General features: G+C 36.5%; 2 protein-coding genes across 2 annotated transcripts in view; one reads left to right on the top strand and one right to left on the bottom strand.

Annotated features, from left to right (window-relative positions):
• The window catches only part of LOC110112086, a 39,923-nt gene extending 33,353 nt beyond the window's left edge, over nt 1-6,570 (top strand). Inside the window, exons 4-6 of the mRNA XM_020844177.2 lie at nt 4,938-4,963; nt 5,076-5,472; nt 5,645-6,570. Of these exons, the coding sequence (XP_020699836.1) occupies nt 4,938-4,963; nt 5,076-5,472; nt 5,645-6,173 (952 nt within the window). The 3' untranslated portion in view covers nt 6,174-6,570. The remainder of the gene's footprint in view (nt 1-4,937; nt 4,964-5,075; nt 5,473-5,644) is intronic.
• Nucleotides 6,571-7,782: 1,212 nt separating this feature from the next.
• LOC110112092 (chloroplastic import inner membrane translocase subunit HP30-2-like) lies at nt 7,783-16,337 on the bottom strand. The gene is made up of 6 exons (XM_020844184.2): nt 15,938-16,337; nt 13,000-13,115; nt 11,042-11,168; nt 8,186-8,334; nt 8,031-8,093; nt 7,783-7,934 (listed from the first exon to the last, which is right to left on the bottom strand). The coding sequence occupies exons 1-6, from the start codon at nt 16,229-16,231 to the stop codon at nt 7,907-7,909; spliced, it is 777 nt and encodes a 258-aa protein (XP_020699843.1). The 5' UTR covers nt 16,232-16,337; the 3' UTR covers nt 7,783-7,906.
• Nucleotides 16,338-16,901: the final 564 nt, after the last annotated feature.

Raw genomic sequence — 16,901 nt, 5'->3', positions numbered from 1 at the left:
ATGGTTCTTTTCTCGATGCTTGCGACGGGCCGGCAAACCCCCAAGGCGCTCACGTAGCGTTGAGGGCGGGAAACCGGTACGATGCTTGCGACGAGATAAGGATCCCTCTTCAATGCTAGCAACGAGCCGGCAAACCCCCGAGGCGCTCAAGTAGCGTTATAGGGCGGGAAACTGGTGCGGAGCTTGCGGCGAAGGGGATAAAAAAATGTGTTCTTTATTTTCATATAAGTACCCCCGAACGCCCACGTGGTGCAGAGGGGGGAAATCTGTGTTTTTTCTAACGCCTGTTTTCTTCTTATAATCAACAAACATAAAAACCCTTAAATGCTCACGTAGCAGGCGGGGATAAAAAAAATTTCATTTGCGACCGCGGTGTCATTTTTGACACCTACCTGAAGCGCTCACGTAGCGTCGAGGGGCAGGTTGCCTCTTAGTTTTTCCCCTAAACGGGGGAGACGCCAGGAGGCTGCCGAAATTTTCACTGAAGATTCAAGGACTTGTCCAAAATTTGGACAGATTGAACTTGAACTCGGACTGAAACTTGGACTTGGACTTGTGCTTGGACTTGAACTTGTGGACAAAATACAAATGACTAATTTTAAACTTAATTAAAATAAAATTGAAATGAGAATATAACTTGATCATAAAATCAAATTTAATTAAATGAAATTGAAGTGAATCATGACTTGAACATTCGAACTTGGACTATCATTTGAACTTTAACAATAACTCATTTTGAACCTCATAACTTGAACAATAATGAGGACTCATAATTTGGCCAAGGAGGACTTAAATCAAAGCTCAACCAAAAGAACTTCATTCAAGCTTGACTTGAATAGTTGAACTCAAGCAAAGAGTTTGTACTTTGATTACCAAAGACTTGGACTCGAATCCATAAGAGAACTAAAGGAGCATGAACTCAAATCAAACTTGAATGAGCAACTAATCAAGAAGGATCGAACTTGAACAATCATGAGAACTTGAATCATATGCAAGAGAATCCAAACTCAAGAAAGTACAATGAGCTTAAGTTTGAGTTCAAGTGGATGATGACAAGAGACTCAACCGAACAACAAAAGACCTACTACACATACAACGTTCCATTTACAAGCAATCATAAGAAACCTATGAACGCTCATGGATGGCTTTAAGCGACAACGAAGATCAATGGACCCACATCATTTATAAAATTCCAAGCAATTCATAAACAAGTGCAAGTTGGAATGTTGTCCTACCACAATCAATGCAAGTTGACATAAAGTGATAACAAATTCACTAACAAATCATATAGTGGCATAACAAAAGGTATATTGTTATACAATGGGTCATTTGTGAGTGATAATCAAGATATGCAATGAACACAATGGTGTTCATAATGTTAACTTCAACTTACAAGTCGGTGAACACATAACCTGCAAGCAGAAGACAACACACCTGTGGCACATGTGAAGTCCTACGAGTTGTCGTAGGAGATCGGCCATACAAACAACATCTAGCCTACGAGTAGAAGGAAAAGTTTGTAATGACTATCAGGAAAATACAACGAATACCACTCATCATTAATCAAATATATTAGCTTTCTATAAGCAAGGATGAAAGATCTGCAACACATATCGGCTCTCTACAAAGACAAATGTACATGCCACATGCTACTTATGGGTAGATGCATAAAGATTATAGTAAATGCAGTATCCTGTAGTCAACTTCAGCCTAAGGATGAATACATCTACCTCCAATAATAATGGATGTATCGTAAAGACCAAAATCACAACAGAAGGCATAAAGAATATGAGTTCCTACAAGCTATCTACTAGCATCTATAAGTACAAGGCAGGAGATTAGTTGGTACACTACGATCCACCCGCAGAAGGCAACGAGTAATGTACGACAGTCTACCTGTACAAAGCAGTTAACAACTTAATCCAGAAGCTGTGAATAATTTTATTCAGAAGCTGCTATGCCACGCCACCGGATCTGCAACATTCGTACAAGCAGACAGAAGGCGTCCACAAACTACAAAGCCACGCCATCGGATCTGTAACATTCATACAAGCAGACAGAAGGCGTCCACAAACTACGAAGCCACGCCACCGAATCCACAATTTCTATGCAAGCGGACAGAAGGTGTCTACAAATACTTTCAAAGTACCCCCGCACGTGCACTGTAATTTGTATACACATAGGTACACTGAAAGGGGGTAAAAGAAATCAAAGAACCTGCATGGGCCCCGGCGAGCGTGTTATTGGTACACACGTGACGTTTAGGGATGATGCGCGGGTCAACAATTGAATTCAAGTTCAAACCTGATCCTCTTATACAGATCAATAAGAGTAAACAAGGTTCGAACAAACAAACAAATATGTGGCAGTGGCGACAGGAATATTTGTTTTAATACATTCATATTAGGTCTTCAAAGCCTAAAATCAAGAGAATTTACTCTCAAGGGCATAAAGCCTACGAAATATAATCCTCTGTCGACAGCCAGACAGAGTCGACAAGGTTCAAGCTTTAAATGGAAATAACCTTAAACTCCCCGATGATGGCCGTGTTGAATGCAGATTTCAACCGGAGGGGTTCCCAAATATTTTTAAATGTTTCCCAAATATCCACAGTCCAATCCAAACACTTTCAATTTCCTCCCAAAAATCCCAAAAAAAATCCCAAATACCCAAAAATCCAAAAAAATCTCAAAATCCCAAAATCCAAAAATATTTAAATTTGTAATTCAACCCATTAATCACTTAAAGCAAAATCCATCCACCCTCCGCAACATTTTATCGGGGTGGAAAAATCAAAATTTACCTCAGCCCACAAAAGAGCTAAATGCCTAGTCAAAAATATTACTAGGATCCATTCTCAAAATTTCTCCTGCCAGTAAGGACGTGGTACGTGTCCTCTAACTGGCGGTCTGCCACCAAATGGTACCGTAGGATAAACGGTTATGACCCGGGGCCCTCTGAACAGAGTGGTTTTTTCGCCAAATGGCACCACAAAATATCAGTTATGGCAGAGCCAATACGCTCCTTATTGGCATCAAATTCTTGAGATATGAATCAATAGGATATGATCGATAGGGCACAAAGCCCTCTGTAAGCTAAGGTGGGATTTAAATTTGTCCCCTTAGAACAAGCATCCAACCGGTTATAAGTCCCCTTGGACGAAGCAACCCATGGCTGCCGCAGGATCTTCTGTCGTTGGGTCGACTACCTCTCTGACTAAGTGACCATGGACCACGATGGCCCGGGACGGACGGAACCATGATTTGATCGGGTCTATCATCATTCTCCCACCATCCGTTAAGTGCAAGTGCAATCTATTTAAATATCAAATTATGCCCAAATTATCAAACTTTTCAATTACTTTCCAAATTTCCCAAATCCAAATCCAGTTCTCCAAAATTCCTAAACCTATTGTTTGCTACTATATGCCAAATAACACGTATTCTATACGTATCTGATTGACGACTAGCCTTAATCGAAAGTTCTCTCTCGTGATCGGGAGGGGTAATTAACTATAGGGGCTTGCGCCTATAGGAAACCAAAACTCATATTATAAAGTCCTCACAAAATGAGGGCGAAATCTCTGGGCAGTGTCTTATCTACAAACTCATCTGCCTTCCAAAATTTACCCCGGAACTTATCCGTTAAAACTCCCCTCGCTCAAATAAAAAGAAAAAAAGCGGCGGGGAGGCCGGGGCCGAATTTTCGGAGCCCACAGAAACTTGGAATATAATATTAATTATTTCTTTATCTTGATAACTTCTATCATTGGGGAGGCACAGATTGGTATCAATATTTTTTAAATGTATATATAAATATAGTATGCCACCAACCTACATAAATATAGTATGTATATATATTTTTTGCATTTACAAGTGCATCTTTGCTTAGCTTAATTTTTTTTATAAAGGCTTGATGTTGTTGTTGTTGTTGTTGATTTATATCAATATTAAGAAGGATAGAGAGTAATGTAAAATAGTCATGAAAAGATATCTTGATCTTTTGACCAAGTTTAGAAGCAAAGATAACATAATTTTGTTAAAAATGAAGATGTCAAGATGGATGAAAATGCTATTTTTAAAAGTTATTAAATAAAAATTTAAAGAAGAAATCTGTTTAGATGAGCATGAAGAATATAGTGATGAACTACATCATCAATTTATCCAACAAATTGAAGTTGAGTTAGCGTTGAAGAATATTTAATGCCAAAGTTTTGTGTCTAAATGATACACCTTCTGAGATTTGGAGAATTGTGAGAGATGTTGAGGTTGTTTGGTTGACAAATATATTTAATGAAATTTCATATACTAGAAAGATGCCAATTTATTAGTTCTTTGATAAAAAATATATTAAATGGAATCTTAAAAATTTGAAGGATAAACTTTTCAAGAAAGGAATAAAAATACATTCATCATCCTTACAAGAGAACAATGGGCCAATATATAGGCACCAAAACATGAAAGGAATAAAAGACAAAAAGGCTCTTGGCCAAACAATATAAAAGCTCCCTCAAGAGAGGGTACAACTGTAATAAAATAAATAACACCACATAAATCTCCTGCAATATATGAAAATTAAAAATATAAAGACTCAATAAAAGCTGTAGATCTCCGGTCTCTATGGTGATAAATCCTCCAAGCTCTGATGTCCCCATCAGATACTTTTTTAGTTCTAAAAATCTCAAACTATTTATTATTGGACATTCATGATGAAGTTGAAGCTTTTTTCCCCGGTCATGATTCCCTGGGTATTCTGTATATGAATGTTGTTTCTTTGACATTCGAAACATTTTATTTTGCAATCTAAATTTTGTGATAAATTACTTTTATTCTTGCAATTTTCCATTTTTATTGCTAAATATGGTCTACAAGGATGGTTTCACCATAACCTTTCTTGCTAGCATCATGAATTTCATTGTTTGTTTTGTTCCCTTGCAGGGAGATGGAGTCACAGCCAAGTTCATGTAAGTGCTTTACCTTTCTTGATTCTGTGTACTTGCTCGTTGCTTTCTACTTGTTTATAAGTGTTTCTAATTTTTGCTTTCATTTCTTATTTAAATCTATACTTCACCAAAGATCACGAGTCTTTGGGCAGTAGCTCATTTGGGGACCACTCAAGCGCTTCTGGTAGCTCCCATGTTTGCCCTTACCAGGCTCTGCATGGTTTTGCTCACCACCCGATGCATACCGCTCCTTTGAGTTCTTCTGATTCTGTTCTTGAAAATTCTCATTTCCACCGGCATCCAACTGGTCTGGGAGGACAACCACAAGCTGAAATGCTCAACCCTCATAGTTTTTCTTCAACGGATCCCCCAAATCACAACTGGCAGCATCAGCCACCCCCACTTCCAGTTCCATTGGCCACTAATTCTGAGCCGCCTACATCCCAATATGGTCTACGGCTACCGAGGAATGATACGAACAACCCGCAAAGACTCGGATCTTTTGTGCATGCCCATCCCCTTCCACATGGGTAAGCAATTCCCTCCAAGATTTATGCTTCGTTTGGGACAGCTTTTTTACTGTTTCTTAAATTTTTTTAAACGAAAGCTGCTTTAAGAAGCAATAAGAAAGCCGTCCCAAACAAAGCCTTAATGCAACCTCTGCGTGGATGATCTAATGTAATTCTCTTTTAAATCTTGAAGGTCAATTTCAACGCGGAGTGGGAGTAATCTAGTAGCTGGATCCATGGCACCACCTGTACTGGGGGAGGTAAGGACCCATGCTAGAGGCAATGGAAGTCATATCTATCAGCAATCAGTATCTTCCTCGCCGCCCCCACACAGTTCCCCTTTTCCCCCAATCAGGAGGCCAAGGCCAAGGGGAGTAACTCTAATCTCAACCTCAACCTCAACCTCTACAGACATAGGTGGTTTCTATGGTTTCTCTGTCTCAACCTCCGCAAACCGGAGTTTCCAAGACTCTGGTAGGCATTTTGATTGGTACTATGGATGGGGGAGAGAAGGGTTCGCCCCACTCCCATGGATCCCACTCGATGGGGAATCGCGGTGGTGGGGTCCCTTCAACCCAAACCAGCCTCCTCAGTCCGGAAGCTTTCTTCAAAGAGGAGGCACCACCAATGATCGAGTTGCTCAGAGCCGATCGGAAAATGGTTATAACCATCAGCGGATGCCACCGCCTACCCGTATGCCGCCGCCGCCACCATACATGTGATCCTTAATGTCTCTTTGTTCTTTTCCTGTGAATATCCCATAAATTTGCATTAAACTGCTTGGTTTTCACATAAGGCAACAAACTATGGCAGTTTCTGCTTGGTATTTGTGGGACAATGGTATATGGCCTGAGTGATGTTCAAGGTTTTCATATATATATATACTGATATGAGGCCCTTATTTCCTGCAATGGGCTGTGAAATGATCTTGGGCAGGTTTGTTCTTATCTCGTCAGAAACAAAAAGTTGGATGCAAGAGCCAGCCAGCTTGTTGCTTATTGTACTGATTTTTAATGAGCTTTATTTCAATGGTATGTGCTGCCATACTGCGTTTCTACTTGATGTGTTAATCAGAATATACATTCAAGTGAGTTCTTAATCATTTTGAAAATTTTTAGCCATCTCAGTGTACTATCGTACACTTTATAACTATATGCATATATAATAGTGTGAGCAGGGGCAAATTATTACGTGCGGCGTTCATATTTTCATCCTGTTTATCATGTGTAATCATGTATATGATGATGTGGTGATGTGTTTTGATCATGTTCTCATGAAGATCTACATGTGACTAAGCATGCATGGCTGTGATTCCTTTATAAAGAGGTGGTGTGGAGGTGGTACCACATGATTCCTACTTGTTTTTCGTATGTGACTTGCAATATACAGCATGCTAACATAGGATGCATGTGCCTTATGCAACATGCATAATGCACATAAATGATGATGGCATGCTTATATTCATGCCATGCTTCCTGCTACATGATGTTATGATGTAAATTGCATGTTATTATGGTAATAAATAATGACTGCTAATATGAATGAAATGGGAGTACATGCCATGTGTAGGAAAGATTGGCCATAAGCATTGTAGAGAATTTTCATACTCAAATGGCATATTACAAGGGAAGATTCAATGATGTGCACATAAAAGAATGGGTCATGCACATCTATGACCATTAAATGAATAACAACCATAATGATTTGATTGCCAGTTGAAAAGCATTAGGGTAACAACCTTAGCACGAATTTTGAAAATTGTATGGAATAATTTTAAGATAATTGTATAATTTAATTTAATTTATTTATCTTTTTTTTCCTAATATGCTTGTCATGAAACAAATTAATCATAAACAAAGCCTTCTTGAACTAATGAAAGGAGGTAATGTGAAGAATTTAAAATTATTAATTGAGCACATTTGATCTAATAGAAAAAATTACACTGAGGAATTTTAGAATAATAAATGTTTATGAAGCGAAGACTTTCTCACTGTTTCCGAAACAACTTTTTGATATAAAACTTTTAATTTAAAAATTTTTATACTAAAAAATTGTCTTAAAACACAAAAAAATCATTCCAAATAAAATCTAAAATTCATATCATTATAAAATTTGAGTCAGAAAACCCTATACCAAAAAATTTTGACACCAAAATTCTATCAATTTTAGGAGCTAGGAACTATTATTCCGTGTGGACACTGGACGAGAGAACCGTCAGATTAAGCATTGGGTACCCAGCGGCACCGAGTTGGGTACCCAACAATGGGATGACGTGACACATTTTTATTGATCTCCGGATACCCTCCGGAAAAGCCTAAAACAATACAAGTCTTGAAGCAATTCATAGATGGTGATAATTTAAACAATATAAGAAAACAAAGTATTTCTGTGCCAAAGACTTTCAGTTCTAAATAACTGTTCCAGTGCATTGTTGGTTGTGTTACTTCCAACTTCATCATCTTCCTTTCTTCAACTCAGGATCCCTGAAATAGTAGAAGAAGATACAAATAAAGAAAACAAATTTGAAGAAAAAATTGCATTTCTCCCTTAATCTAAGCTATGATAATTTCACTACACACCTATGGATGTGATCAAGAATGAGAAGCCTTGGACCAGGAGGAATCTTGACATCTCTAAGAGCACTGGAGCAGAAGATTCAAAAAAGTAAAAGCTAATCAATAACAAGGTTACAGTAAATTACGGAAGGTATGAAGCTAGAGAAGCTAGAAGTTGCCTGTCTGTGAGAAGAGGAAGAGTGGTATCTGTGAGCAGGCCTTTCTTGAAGTTCTTCTCATAGTTCGCTAGGCCAAGACTAGTCAACATATTTCTGGTTCGTCTGTAGTAAATATCATCAGCAGGTGGCTGTGAAAATTTCTGGCCAACCTGCATAATAATCGACAATAAGCACTTTCAGAATGTTCTTTCTGCATAAAATCAGCGTTGCTGATATATTCAGCAAGAGAACTTTGCAGTATAATCCAACAAAGGTTTGAAATCTTTTAAACTACACAGTTTGGATAGTCTGTAGACTTTGACTTGTAACTTGTCCGGTTTAAAAATGCGAAGATGGTTATTCCTCAAAAGTTTTCTGTTTGAAGTAATAGGTAATATAGCTTGAAGTTCTATTTCCCACCATATATTATCTCACTCTAAAACACCAAAATTATGAGGAAGTGTAAAATTCAATAATCTTATAGAAGCACCCTCAACCTTTTTTTAACCCAAACCACTCAAGACTAGGTAACTTCTCTTCTTTGATTCGTTTTAGATGGCTTTCTTACTGCTTCTTAAAACAGCTTTTTAGTATAAAAATTTTATTTGTTGTACTAAAAAGCTGCTTTAAGAAGCATTAAGAAAGCCATCCCAAATGAAGCCTAAATCTTACATATATGTCTTCTATATGCTCTTTAACTTTGATATATATATTTACTTTGTCCTTTTATTATGATAGAATATTCAATGTTTTTCAAGTAATTTTAGTACTTTTCACGTCAATCTCTCTCTAGGTGAGAGCCTTCTAAGAAGCAATGAAAGCTTTCAAAAGCTTCCAGTAGAGCTACCAAATGAAAGCACAAAAAGCCAATTTGTCAAGGCCCGAGAATTCGAATGACAAACTATTGGCCAAATATTGGCCTTAGCAGTAGCTAGGAGTTCAAAAAAAAATGTAAGCATCACTTTTGAGCTCAGTTATTTGGGGTTTGATGGCTATTCTGAAATATACCAATTTGTTAAAAAAGAGACCATCTCTTCAGCACTCAAATCAATAAGCCAATGTATAACATGCTCTTTAATAATTTCAGCCTCATTAACAGCCTCCTCTTGATCATCAACCTCAACCTTAATCAAACTTTTAAGGAGTAGCAAAGCTTCTATATAATGCATATAACTGCACGGGTATTAAAGGGTAGAACTTTAATGGTAACACAATATATCCTTCCAAATCCTTCTAAATCTAACCTCCATCAACCAAATACTAATACTTCAATCATATCCTTGATATATTTTAGTTGGCAGTAAGAGCGGGACTACATCATAGAGCACATGGAGTAGGACGACAACAAATGCGATAGCGGCGATGAAGGTGGTTGGTTGATGTCTTTTATGATGGGAGGGCAGGATCAATAAGAGTAGGACAACTTAGGGATGACATCAATGCGATTAAAGTACAACTAGAGAAAAAAAAAAGGGTTACAGAATGCAAATATGAGGCTTCACGACTGGGAAAAACATTTAAGCTAATTCTTTAATTAAATATTAATACTCCGCAATACAACATTTTAATAAAAAGGGTGGGTGCTTTAATCTTTAGTATTTATTTGTTACATATTTTATCATTATTTGCATTATCCCAACTATTTAATCAGCTTTATGAATCCTCATTTTCATTTGTTATCTTAATAAAAGTATTGCCCAAGGTATTCAATCTATTCTTCATAAATTATTTTGAAAAATTTAAATCTATGTTATCGTTAAGTCTATCCATTCTCCTAATTCTCTGACACTAATCATGCCATCGTACAAATATTTTTACAATGGAAGTATTACTCATTTCCGAAGAAATTTATCCTAAAATTCGAAAGATCAAAATTCAAAGTACTTCAATTCTGAAAAGAAAGGAGGGTTGAATTCTTACAAGAATATATACATTTATGTTAAAATATTGCGCTGGAATTGAAAATAAATAAGTCAAAGCCTTAAGTGAGGTAGTTACTATCTTAAACACCATGCAATATAAGATATCTGATTTTGGTCGGGTTAAAGAGGAACACATCAATAATAAGGACTTTAATGAGATATATTTTAATTTAACTAGTGTCTCAGCTACACTTATAAGAATATAATGATTAAGAATGGCTTTCCATTTAGGTGAACTCAACTTTACATTTTTTTATTTATCTTCACGAGATTTTGTTATATGGAAAGTAATTGTAGTGATGTTGCAAGGCATTTCAATTGAGATAAACTTATTGCCATGACTAATGATGGGAATTATTGGCCTAGATTGAAACGAGAAGTTGCATTTAGTATAACAATGTAAAACTTACCAAACGACATGAATTGTGTTGGGCTTTATATATCATTTTCTATATAAATCTAGGGAAGAAGTTATCATGTTAGCATGAGTTTTACTTTAGGAATACTACAAACACTTAGGAAGCATTATACTAATTTCGTTGAGGTTGCTTGTTTTCTAAAATGTCCCATTTCCTTCCATGTTTTAATCTTGATAATGCATCTTACATAACAAATTTATATTTCAACGAAGTGGCTAATCTTCCTGGATTACTTGAAACTATTGTATCTGACAATGTCATAGAATTCATGACTTGCTTTTGGAAAATTCCAAAGAAGGAAATAGGAACCAAATTTAAATTTTCAAATGCTTATCACGCACAAAACTATAAAAAAAGCTAAAGCAATCATGTGAGCTCCAAAAATTTGAGCTTTTAGGGCTCCGGCCTCTCCCTGTATATTCGGGTAGAATTTTAACGGATTAATTTTTAAGCTTTTATAGATCCCTCAATGAGATAATCAAAACAGGCCTGCTTAAAATCAGTTTTTAAAGTATTTTATGTTAATGCTCCCAAACCTTGTAAAGGCCACCTTGAACAAGAGCAAAAAATAATCCTGATGTGACAGCATTGACAGCCTGATTTGGGCCTCCCATTCCACTCACCAAAGAAAACATTGCCCCTGAACCAAAAGCCGCCACCATGCTGCAAGTACAATATCATTAATCAAAGGAACAATTATAGCCCTGTAACCCTAGTTAGTTCAATTTGAAACAGGCCATTTAAAAGAAAGGACATAAATATCTACTTCCGACAGTTCATTTATCTCCTTTTGGAGAATATAAATGATTAAAATCAAAATCACTTAAAAACAAAACGATAACAGTTCTAAGTTCTTATGAAAAATGAGATGAAAGTTAAATTTCCAGGGAAATTCCACTTGAACAAGTGCACAAATTAAGCACTAGTTACAACATGTTTGAGATGTTTTAAATTCGACCAAAAATAAAGTGAAATTATATAATAATTTTAATAGAAGAAATGCATTATATTATATGAGCCTAATTGTCTCTTTTTGGTAATCCATCAAATCCAATCATCAATGAGATGCCAAAATCCATCATGGTTTTGGGAGAGCATAATTAAATGGGCTTAAAAGTTCTAGCCTTCTAGGTTAGCTCATTTCACCCATAGTCTCGAGTGCAAGGTGATCGGACAATTGTACACTGACATTGAGCTTGGTTGCATACAATTGCAGCATCTGAAATCAGAGAATGATTTCATAGATGGCCATTGCAAAATCCACTTGTTGTAGTCACTCAAAGTGTACAACAACGGCACTCGTTACAGCCCCAAAAAGGCCGCTGTATGTAACAAGCAGTCATAGATGACTTGTGGCAACACCTGTACTAGAGCAAAGCTTTGCGGCAACTGTAGTTAGCTCTGTGACCGGCCAAAACAGTATATGATTAGAACCCTTTCTCATGTCAGCAAAAGTCTTGTCTGCCAAGCTCAATGGCAAAGTCCATGAGAATGGTGCTGTGTGCGCAGATTACATTGCTGTAAGTTGTGACCAAAAGAAGGCTCACCACCTCAAACAAAGAAGAAGATAGCAGTTTTGCATTTGAAAGCCTCTTATTAAAATTATTTTAAATTATGGGAAAATTCAATATAAACTAAACTCTAGACTTTGTTTCTGAAAATATCAAAATCTGTGAACTTTTGCAAAATGTTTATAAATGTTATTTCTGAAACTGCTGGGAGTTAATTTTGGAATACCCAATCAAACAATATCTAGACAATTTTGTATGGTAGCGTAATTTTGGTAAGATTTTGCATAAATAGACTAGAATCAATAACTTGCATGACACAAAATATGTGAAAAATGTTTATATATGTTATTTTGAGGCTTGTGGGAGTTATTTCTACAATAATCAATCAAACTCTACCTTGGTAATTTTTATAGTAGTGCGTTTCTGTTAAATTTTTGGCATAATTAGACTAGAATCATTAACTTGCATTTGTCACAAATTATCTATATATATATATATATATATATATGGATTGCCATTTATTTTGTTCATGATGCAAAAAATGTAGATTATGAAGTTATGTGCTAGCTTGGATGTTTCTTGAACATATTATCTTATAATATTTGGAGCAGCAAAATCACATGAAAATTACTTTAGAATTATCACATGTGCAAGAAAGAGTATTATCTTTTACTTCTTTTTAGGCAGTTTAATTGTCAATGTGTGTTTAATAATGCTAATTTGTGCAATCTTAGCGGATACCTTGGGCTCTAAAAAGATGATTGCAGACTTTGTCTAGAGAAAAGAGTTGAATGAACTAATTATGCTAACGTATCATCCTTAAAATATGCAAATAGCAAACAAATAGGAATCATTTATTTCAACAAATGTATATAAAAGGTGTAACTACTCTAGTGTACTCCAGTTAAACTCCCGCTTAAACATTAAAACGGAAGAAAAGATTAGAGACAACAAGAAATACCTCTGATTAAGTTTGAACTTACCTACTTTGGACATCCTCAACCCCTCTTATCCTTTTCATGACACAAGAAATACCTGCATTTACACCTGTCATGACGGCAAAATTTCGAGCTTGTACCAAGGGACCTCCTGCAAAAGCCTGCAATCCATGTAAAGCAGTAACTTTTTTAAAGTGATCGAACAAGGAGAAATGAAAAAAACAAACAGCAGTAACAACTTCAAAAAAAAATGGCATGCAAACCAGAGCCCTGCATTAGGTACCCATACCCACACCCACCCATGTACCCACCCATACCCAATGGGCATGGGTGGGTATGGGTACGCTCATGACATCGTGGGTGGGTATGGGTGGGTACTCAACATCAAAGGACAACCGATTTATATTACTAATTAACATATACATGCATTATATTATAATAATCATTACTACGCAATGTGCAACACTGAACCGCGTCATAACCATGATAAATTTTGATATGTAGATTGAAAGTTTGCGGTTAGAGAAAATGACAAAAAACCTCAAGGCCATTAATCTATGGCAGACTGCATTCAATAAGCTGGAAAGTGGGTGAGTGTGGGTGGGTATGACATCAGGAAAGTCACCATAGGTGGGTGTGGGTGGGCAAAGCCCGCCAACGTAGAGCGTGGGTACGCAATGGGTATCCAACTAGGACCCCATGTAGGGCTCTGATGCAAACCATTGTCAGCTCATATCAAACATAAACAACACAAACCATTAATAGAAAATATACCCTAGATTTGTACATAAAGATCCATGCAACTAAACTTACTCTCAACACTACCATAAATCTTCACAATAACAAAGTGTTATTCAGATCGAGTCTACAACAAAAGTTGCATTCCTCTCATATCAAATTTGTGTTTAACTAGGGAAAAAAAACTCCAATTCATTGTTTATATCAAAGACAAACTACAGAAAATTTTCACTCAAGGTCATGCGACACTCTACAAGTTAAAGGCCCACTTTGAAATGGAGCAAATTGAATTGAATTATAGATTCTATTTTCACACACAACGAAAAGATAACATATAAGTTGCTTTTGCTTGAAAGTGCTATATTTCAATAAACAAATTAGTGCTTACGCACAATTCCTGCGGTAAGTGGTGAATCACATTGGTCCATGTCCTTTAAGCCCATTCACTTTGGTCCATAGTGCCTTGAGAGATTCTAAATTAATATACATGATAAAATGTTAACTCAATAAAAGATTCTTTCTGAACAACAATAATGAGGACATTACAAATTTTCAATTAACTTGGCTCATGTGATGTGCCTCATGAAAGCATTAGGAATGGCATATTTTCCAATATTGAATACCCCCACCCCCACATGTCGCTTCCAACTCCCTACCGCAAACTCTATTTTGTTAGAGGATTAGAGGGCATTTAATCCCTTAACCCGCCAAACTCTATTTTGTCCTCTCAAGATTTAAAAAAAAAAACTCTGAATCCCATTATCACTCCTCAGACTCTCATCATTGTCTAATCATGTAATTGCCCCTCACTCAAGATTTCACAATTGAAAGCAAGGAGATGAGGAAGACGTGCATAAGGTATTCAGTGAAGTAGGAGAGGATGCATTGCCACTCAGGGATGTGAGGAGGGATTTGTGTTCCAAAAAGGCTACTAGTGGGAATGTGGTTCACGAATTTGAGGAAATGGTTGAGGAAGAGAAAGCCATCAATGTGTTTGAGCTCAATGAGTCATGGCGTGAAGAGGATCCTAATGTCGTCGATGACTTCAACATGAAGCTAATCATATGGAGGATGAGATGGGTGACGACATGGGGTTGGCAATGCAGACCATCATCACCAAAATGACGGACATATTATCTCTTTTTTTAGAACAAAGAAATATGAAGGATTTCAACCAAAGGTTTCCTAAGGAGTGGAAGAAAAACTTTGCTTAGTTGGTGTTTGATTATGATGCCTCTAGATTAATTAATGTTTTATTACTACTTTGCCGACCCCACAAAGTGGAAGAAAAGCTGCTTGTTGTTGTTTTTTTTTAACTTAATTAACTACTTTTAATTAGTCCAATCAAATAATAGGTAATAGCCTAATTAGAATAAATAGTTTAATTAAGCCTAAACCACTAAGACAAAATTAATAAACTTAGTGAAACCATAAAGTAGGAAACTCACTTCAATCCTAAATCCTAGTAACTTTAAGAGTTATATTATACTCCAGTAGAAAAATATTCTAAAAAACATGGGATTTTATTGGAGCTTGTGACCTAAATCTAAGGGCCCAATCAAAAAGGCCAAATATCCACCTAAGCTTGGGGCCATCTACTTAGGCTAAGAGACATAAACCCTAATAAATCCCAAATTTTTTGGGACATTGATTGAGGAGTAAAACACCACCTAAGTTAAAATAAGGTTCTAAAAAATAATCAATTGTTTGGAATAATTGATCTCAAGTAAACTTTAATAAGCCCAATAAATTATATTGCTGTATTAAACATTAGTTTCCATCTAGTGTGAATCAAGCCAATCACAAATCGAACCAAAGGACTCGATCCAAAAAATCCTTATACTTCCATCCCAACACTTTCTAGATTTTAACTCAAATTAAAGATATCAGAATTCACCGAGTTTTTAAGATATAATAACCTCAAATCTATTAAATTCAGATTTACTGAATCCTACTTACATCCAAACATCCTCTTAGCTTGTGCCAGTATTAAACCTAACCATATATTTTGAAGATAACTTTAAGCGTAACCCAATATAATTTTCCCTCATGTAATGAAAGAAGCCCAGACAAAAAAAGAGCGCCTCTTCAACAAACTCCATCACTATTGCCTCTTATTTCAAAATGCATGGCGAAGCTAATAGCATCTATTCAACAGACACCTAAAACCCTAAATCGAGCAGTTCAGCACAATGTCAAAAAACAAAATAGAACTTTTTTATGTAGTGAAATACAAATAGAAGACCTGTGCTTGCTTGAGAGAAGACATGGCCTGGGGACTGAGCCCAGCTGCTTGGGGCGGAGGAGAGGGGAAACTGGAAGACATGTCGGACGTTAGGGTACCCATGAGGCCGCCGATAGCAGCACCCTGGACTGCGCCGGTGCTGGTAACAACTGCAGCCTCCACCGGCAGAGGTTGCTTCGCCAGCCATGATCGGAATCCGGCCTCCACGTCCTTGAACCGCGACTGAAGCTGCGCGAGGAGATTAGTAGCCGGTGGCTGCACCACCATCACACCCTGCCTTCCATCCGCCGCCATCAGCCACCGCTAAAACTCGCTCCCTGAGGCACTGTCGCTGTATGTCTCTCTATCTCAAAGTCTCAACCTTGCTCGCTACGGGAAGAAGGTCAAATGGATATGAAAACCTCTGTCATATAGCAGAAGAAATGATTTTTTATGCAAAATTTCACCTTTTAAAGGTTCTACTGTGGAGAAAATATTGAGGTTAATGAGGGTAAAATTTAAAAAATAAGATTAATTATAAATTTCAATTATTTGATTATTAAAAAATAGGAAACTTATTTAAATTTGTAAAATAGATCAAGTTGCTGTCCATTTGATGAATTTGGCTTTTTGGTTGTTTTTTTTTTATCATATTGAGTTTAATAATTAATGTAATGTGGATTTAATTTTCTTCTAATTTTGTTAAATAGTTTAAGATTAGTAACTTTAAATTTAATACAATATAGGATTGTTTGCCCTACTCTATTTTGATTTTGAATATGTATTTTGCATTTGTGCCTAGGGATGTCAATATTTTGACACGACTTGAAATTCGACCCGATCCCGACCCGGAAGATTCTGAGTCTGGATTAACATGTTTATCAGATGGGTTGGGTTCATGTTCAAAAATATGATCTTTTTTTAAAATCTGATCTGATTCGAGTTGACCCGATAACCCGAAAACAACCTTAAATTGATATATTCA

This window comes from Dendrobium catenatum, unplaced genomic scaffold (assembly GCF_001605985.2).
Source record: "Dendrobium catenatum unplaced genomic scaffold, ASM160598v2 fragScaff_scaffold_1507, whole genome shotgun sequence".
Classification (NCBI taxonomy): domain Eukaryota; kingdom Viridiplantae; phylum Streptophyta; class Magnoliopsida; order Asparagales; family Orchidaceae; genus Dendrobium; species Dendrobium catenatum.
This window is presented reverse-complemented; position numbering and strand designations above follow the sequence as displayed.

Coding starts and splice junctions, on each gene's coding strand:
- LOC110112092 (XM_020844184.2), bottom strand. CDS start 16,231: ATGGCGGCGGATGGAAGGCAGGGTGTGATGGTGGTGCAGCCACCGGCT. Junction 13,116..15,937: donor CTTCTCTCAAGCAAGCACAG/GTCTTCTATTTG, acceptor CATGGATTGCAG/GCTTTTGCAGGAGGTCCCTT. Junction 11,169..12,999: donor GTTGAGGATGTCCAAAGTAG/GTAAGTTCAAAC, acceptor TTGTACTTGCAG/CATGGTGGCGGCTTTTGGTT.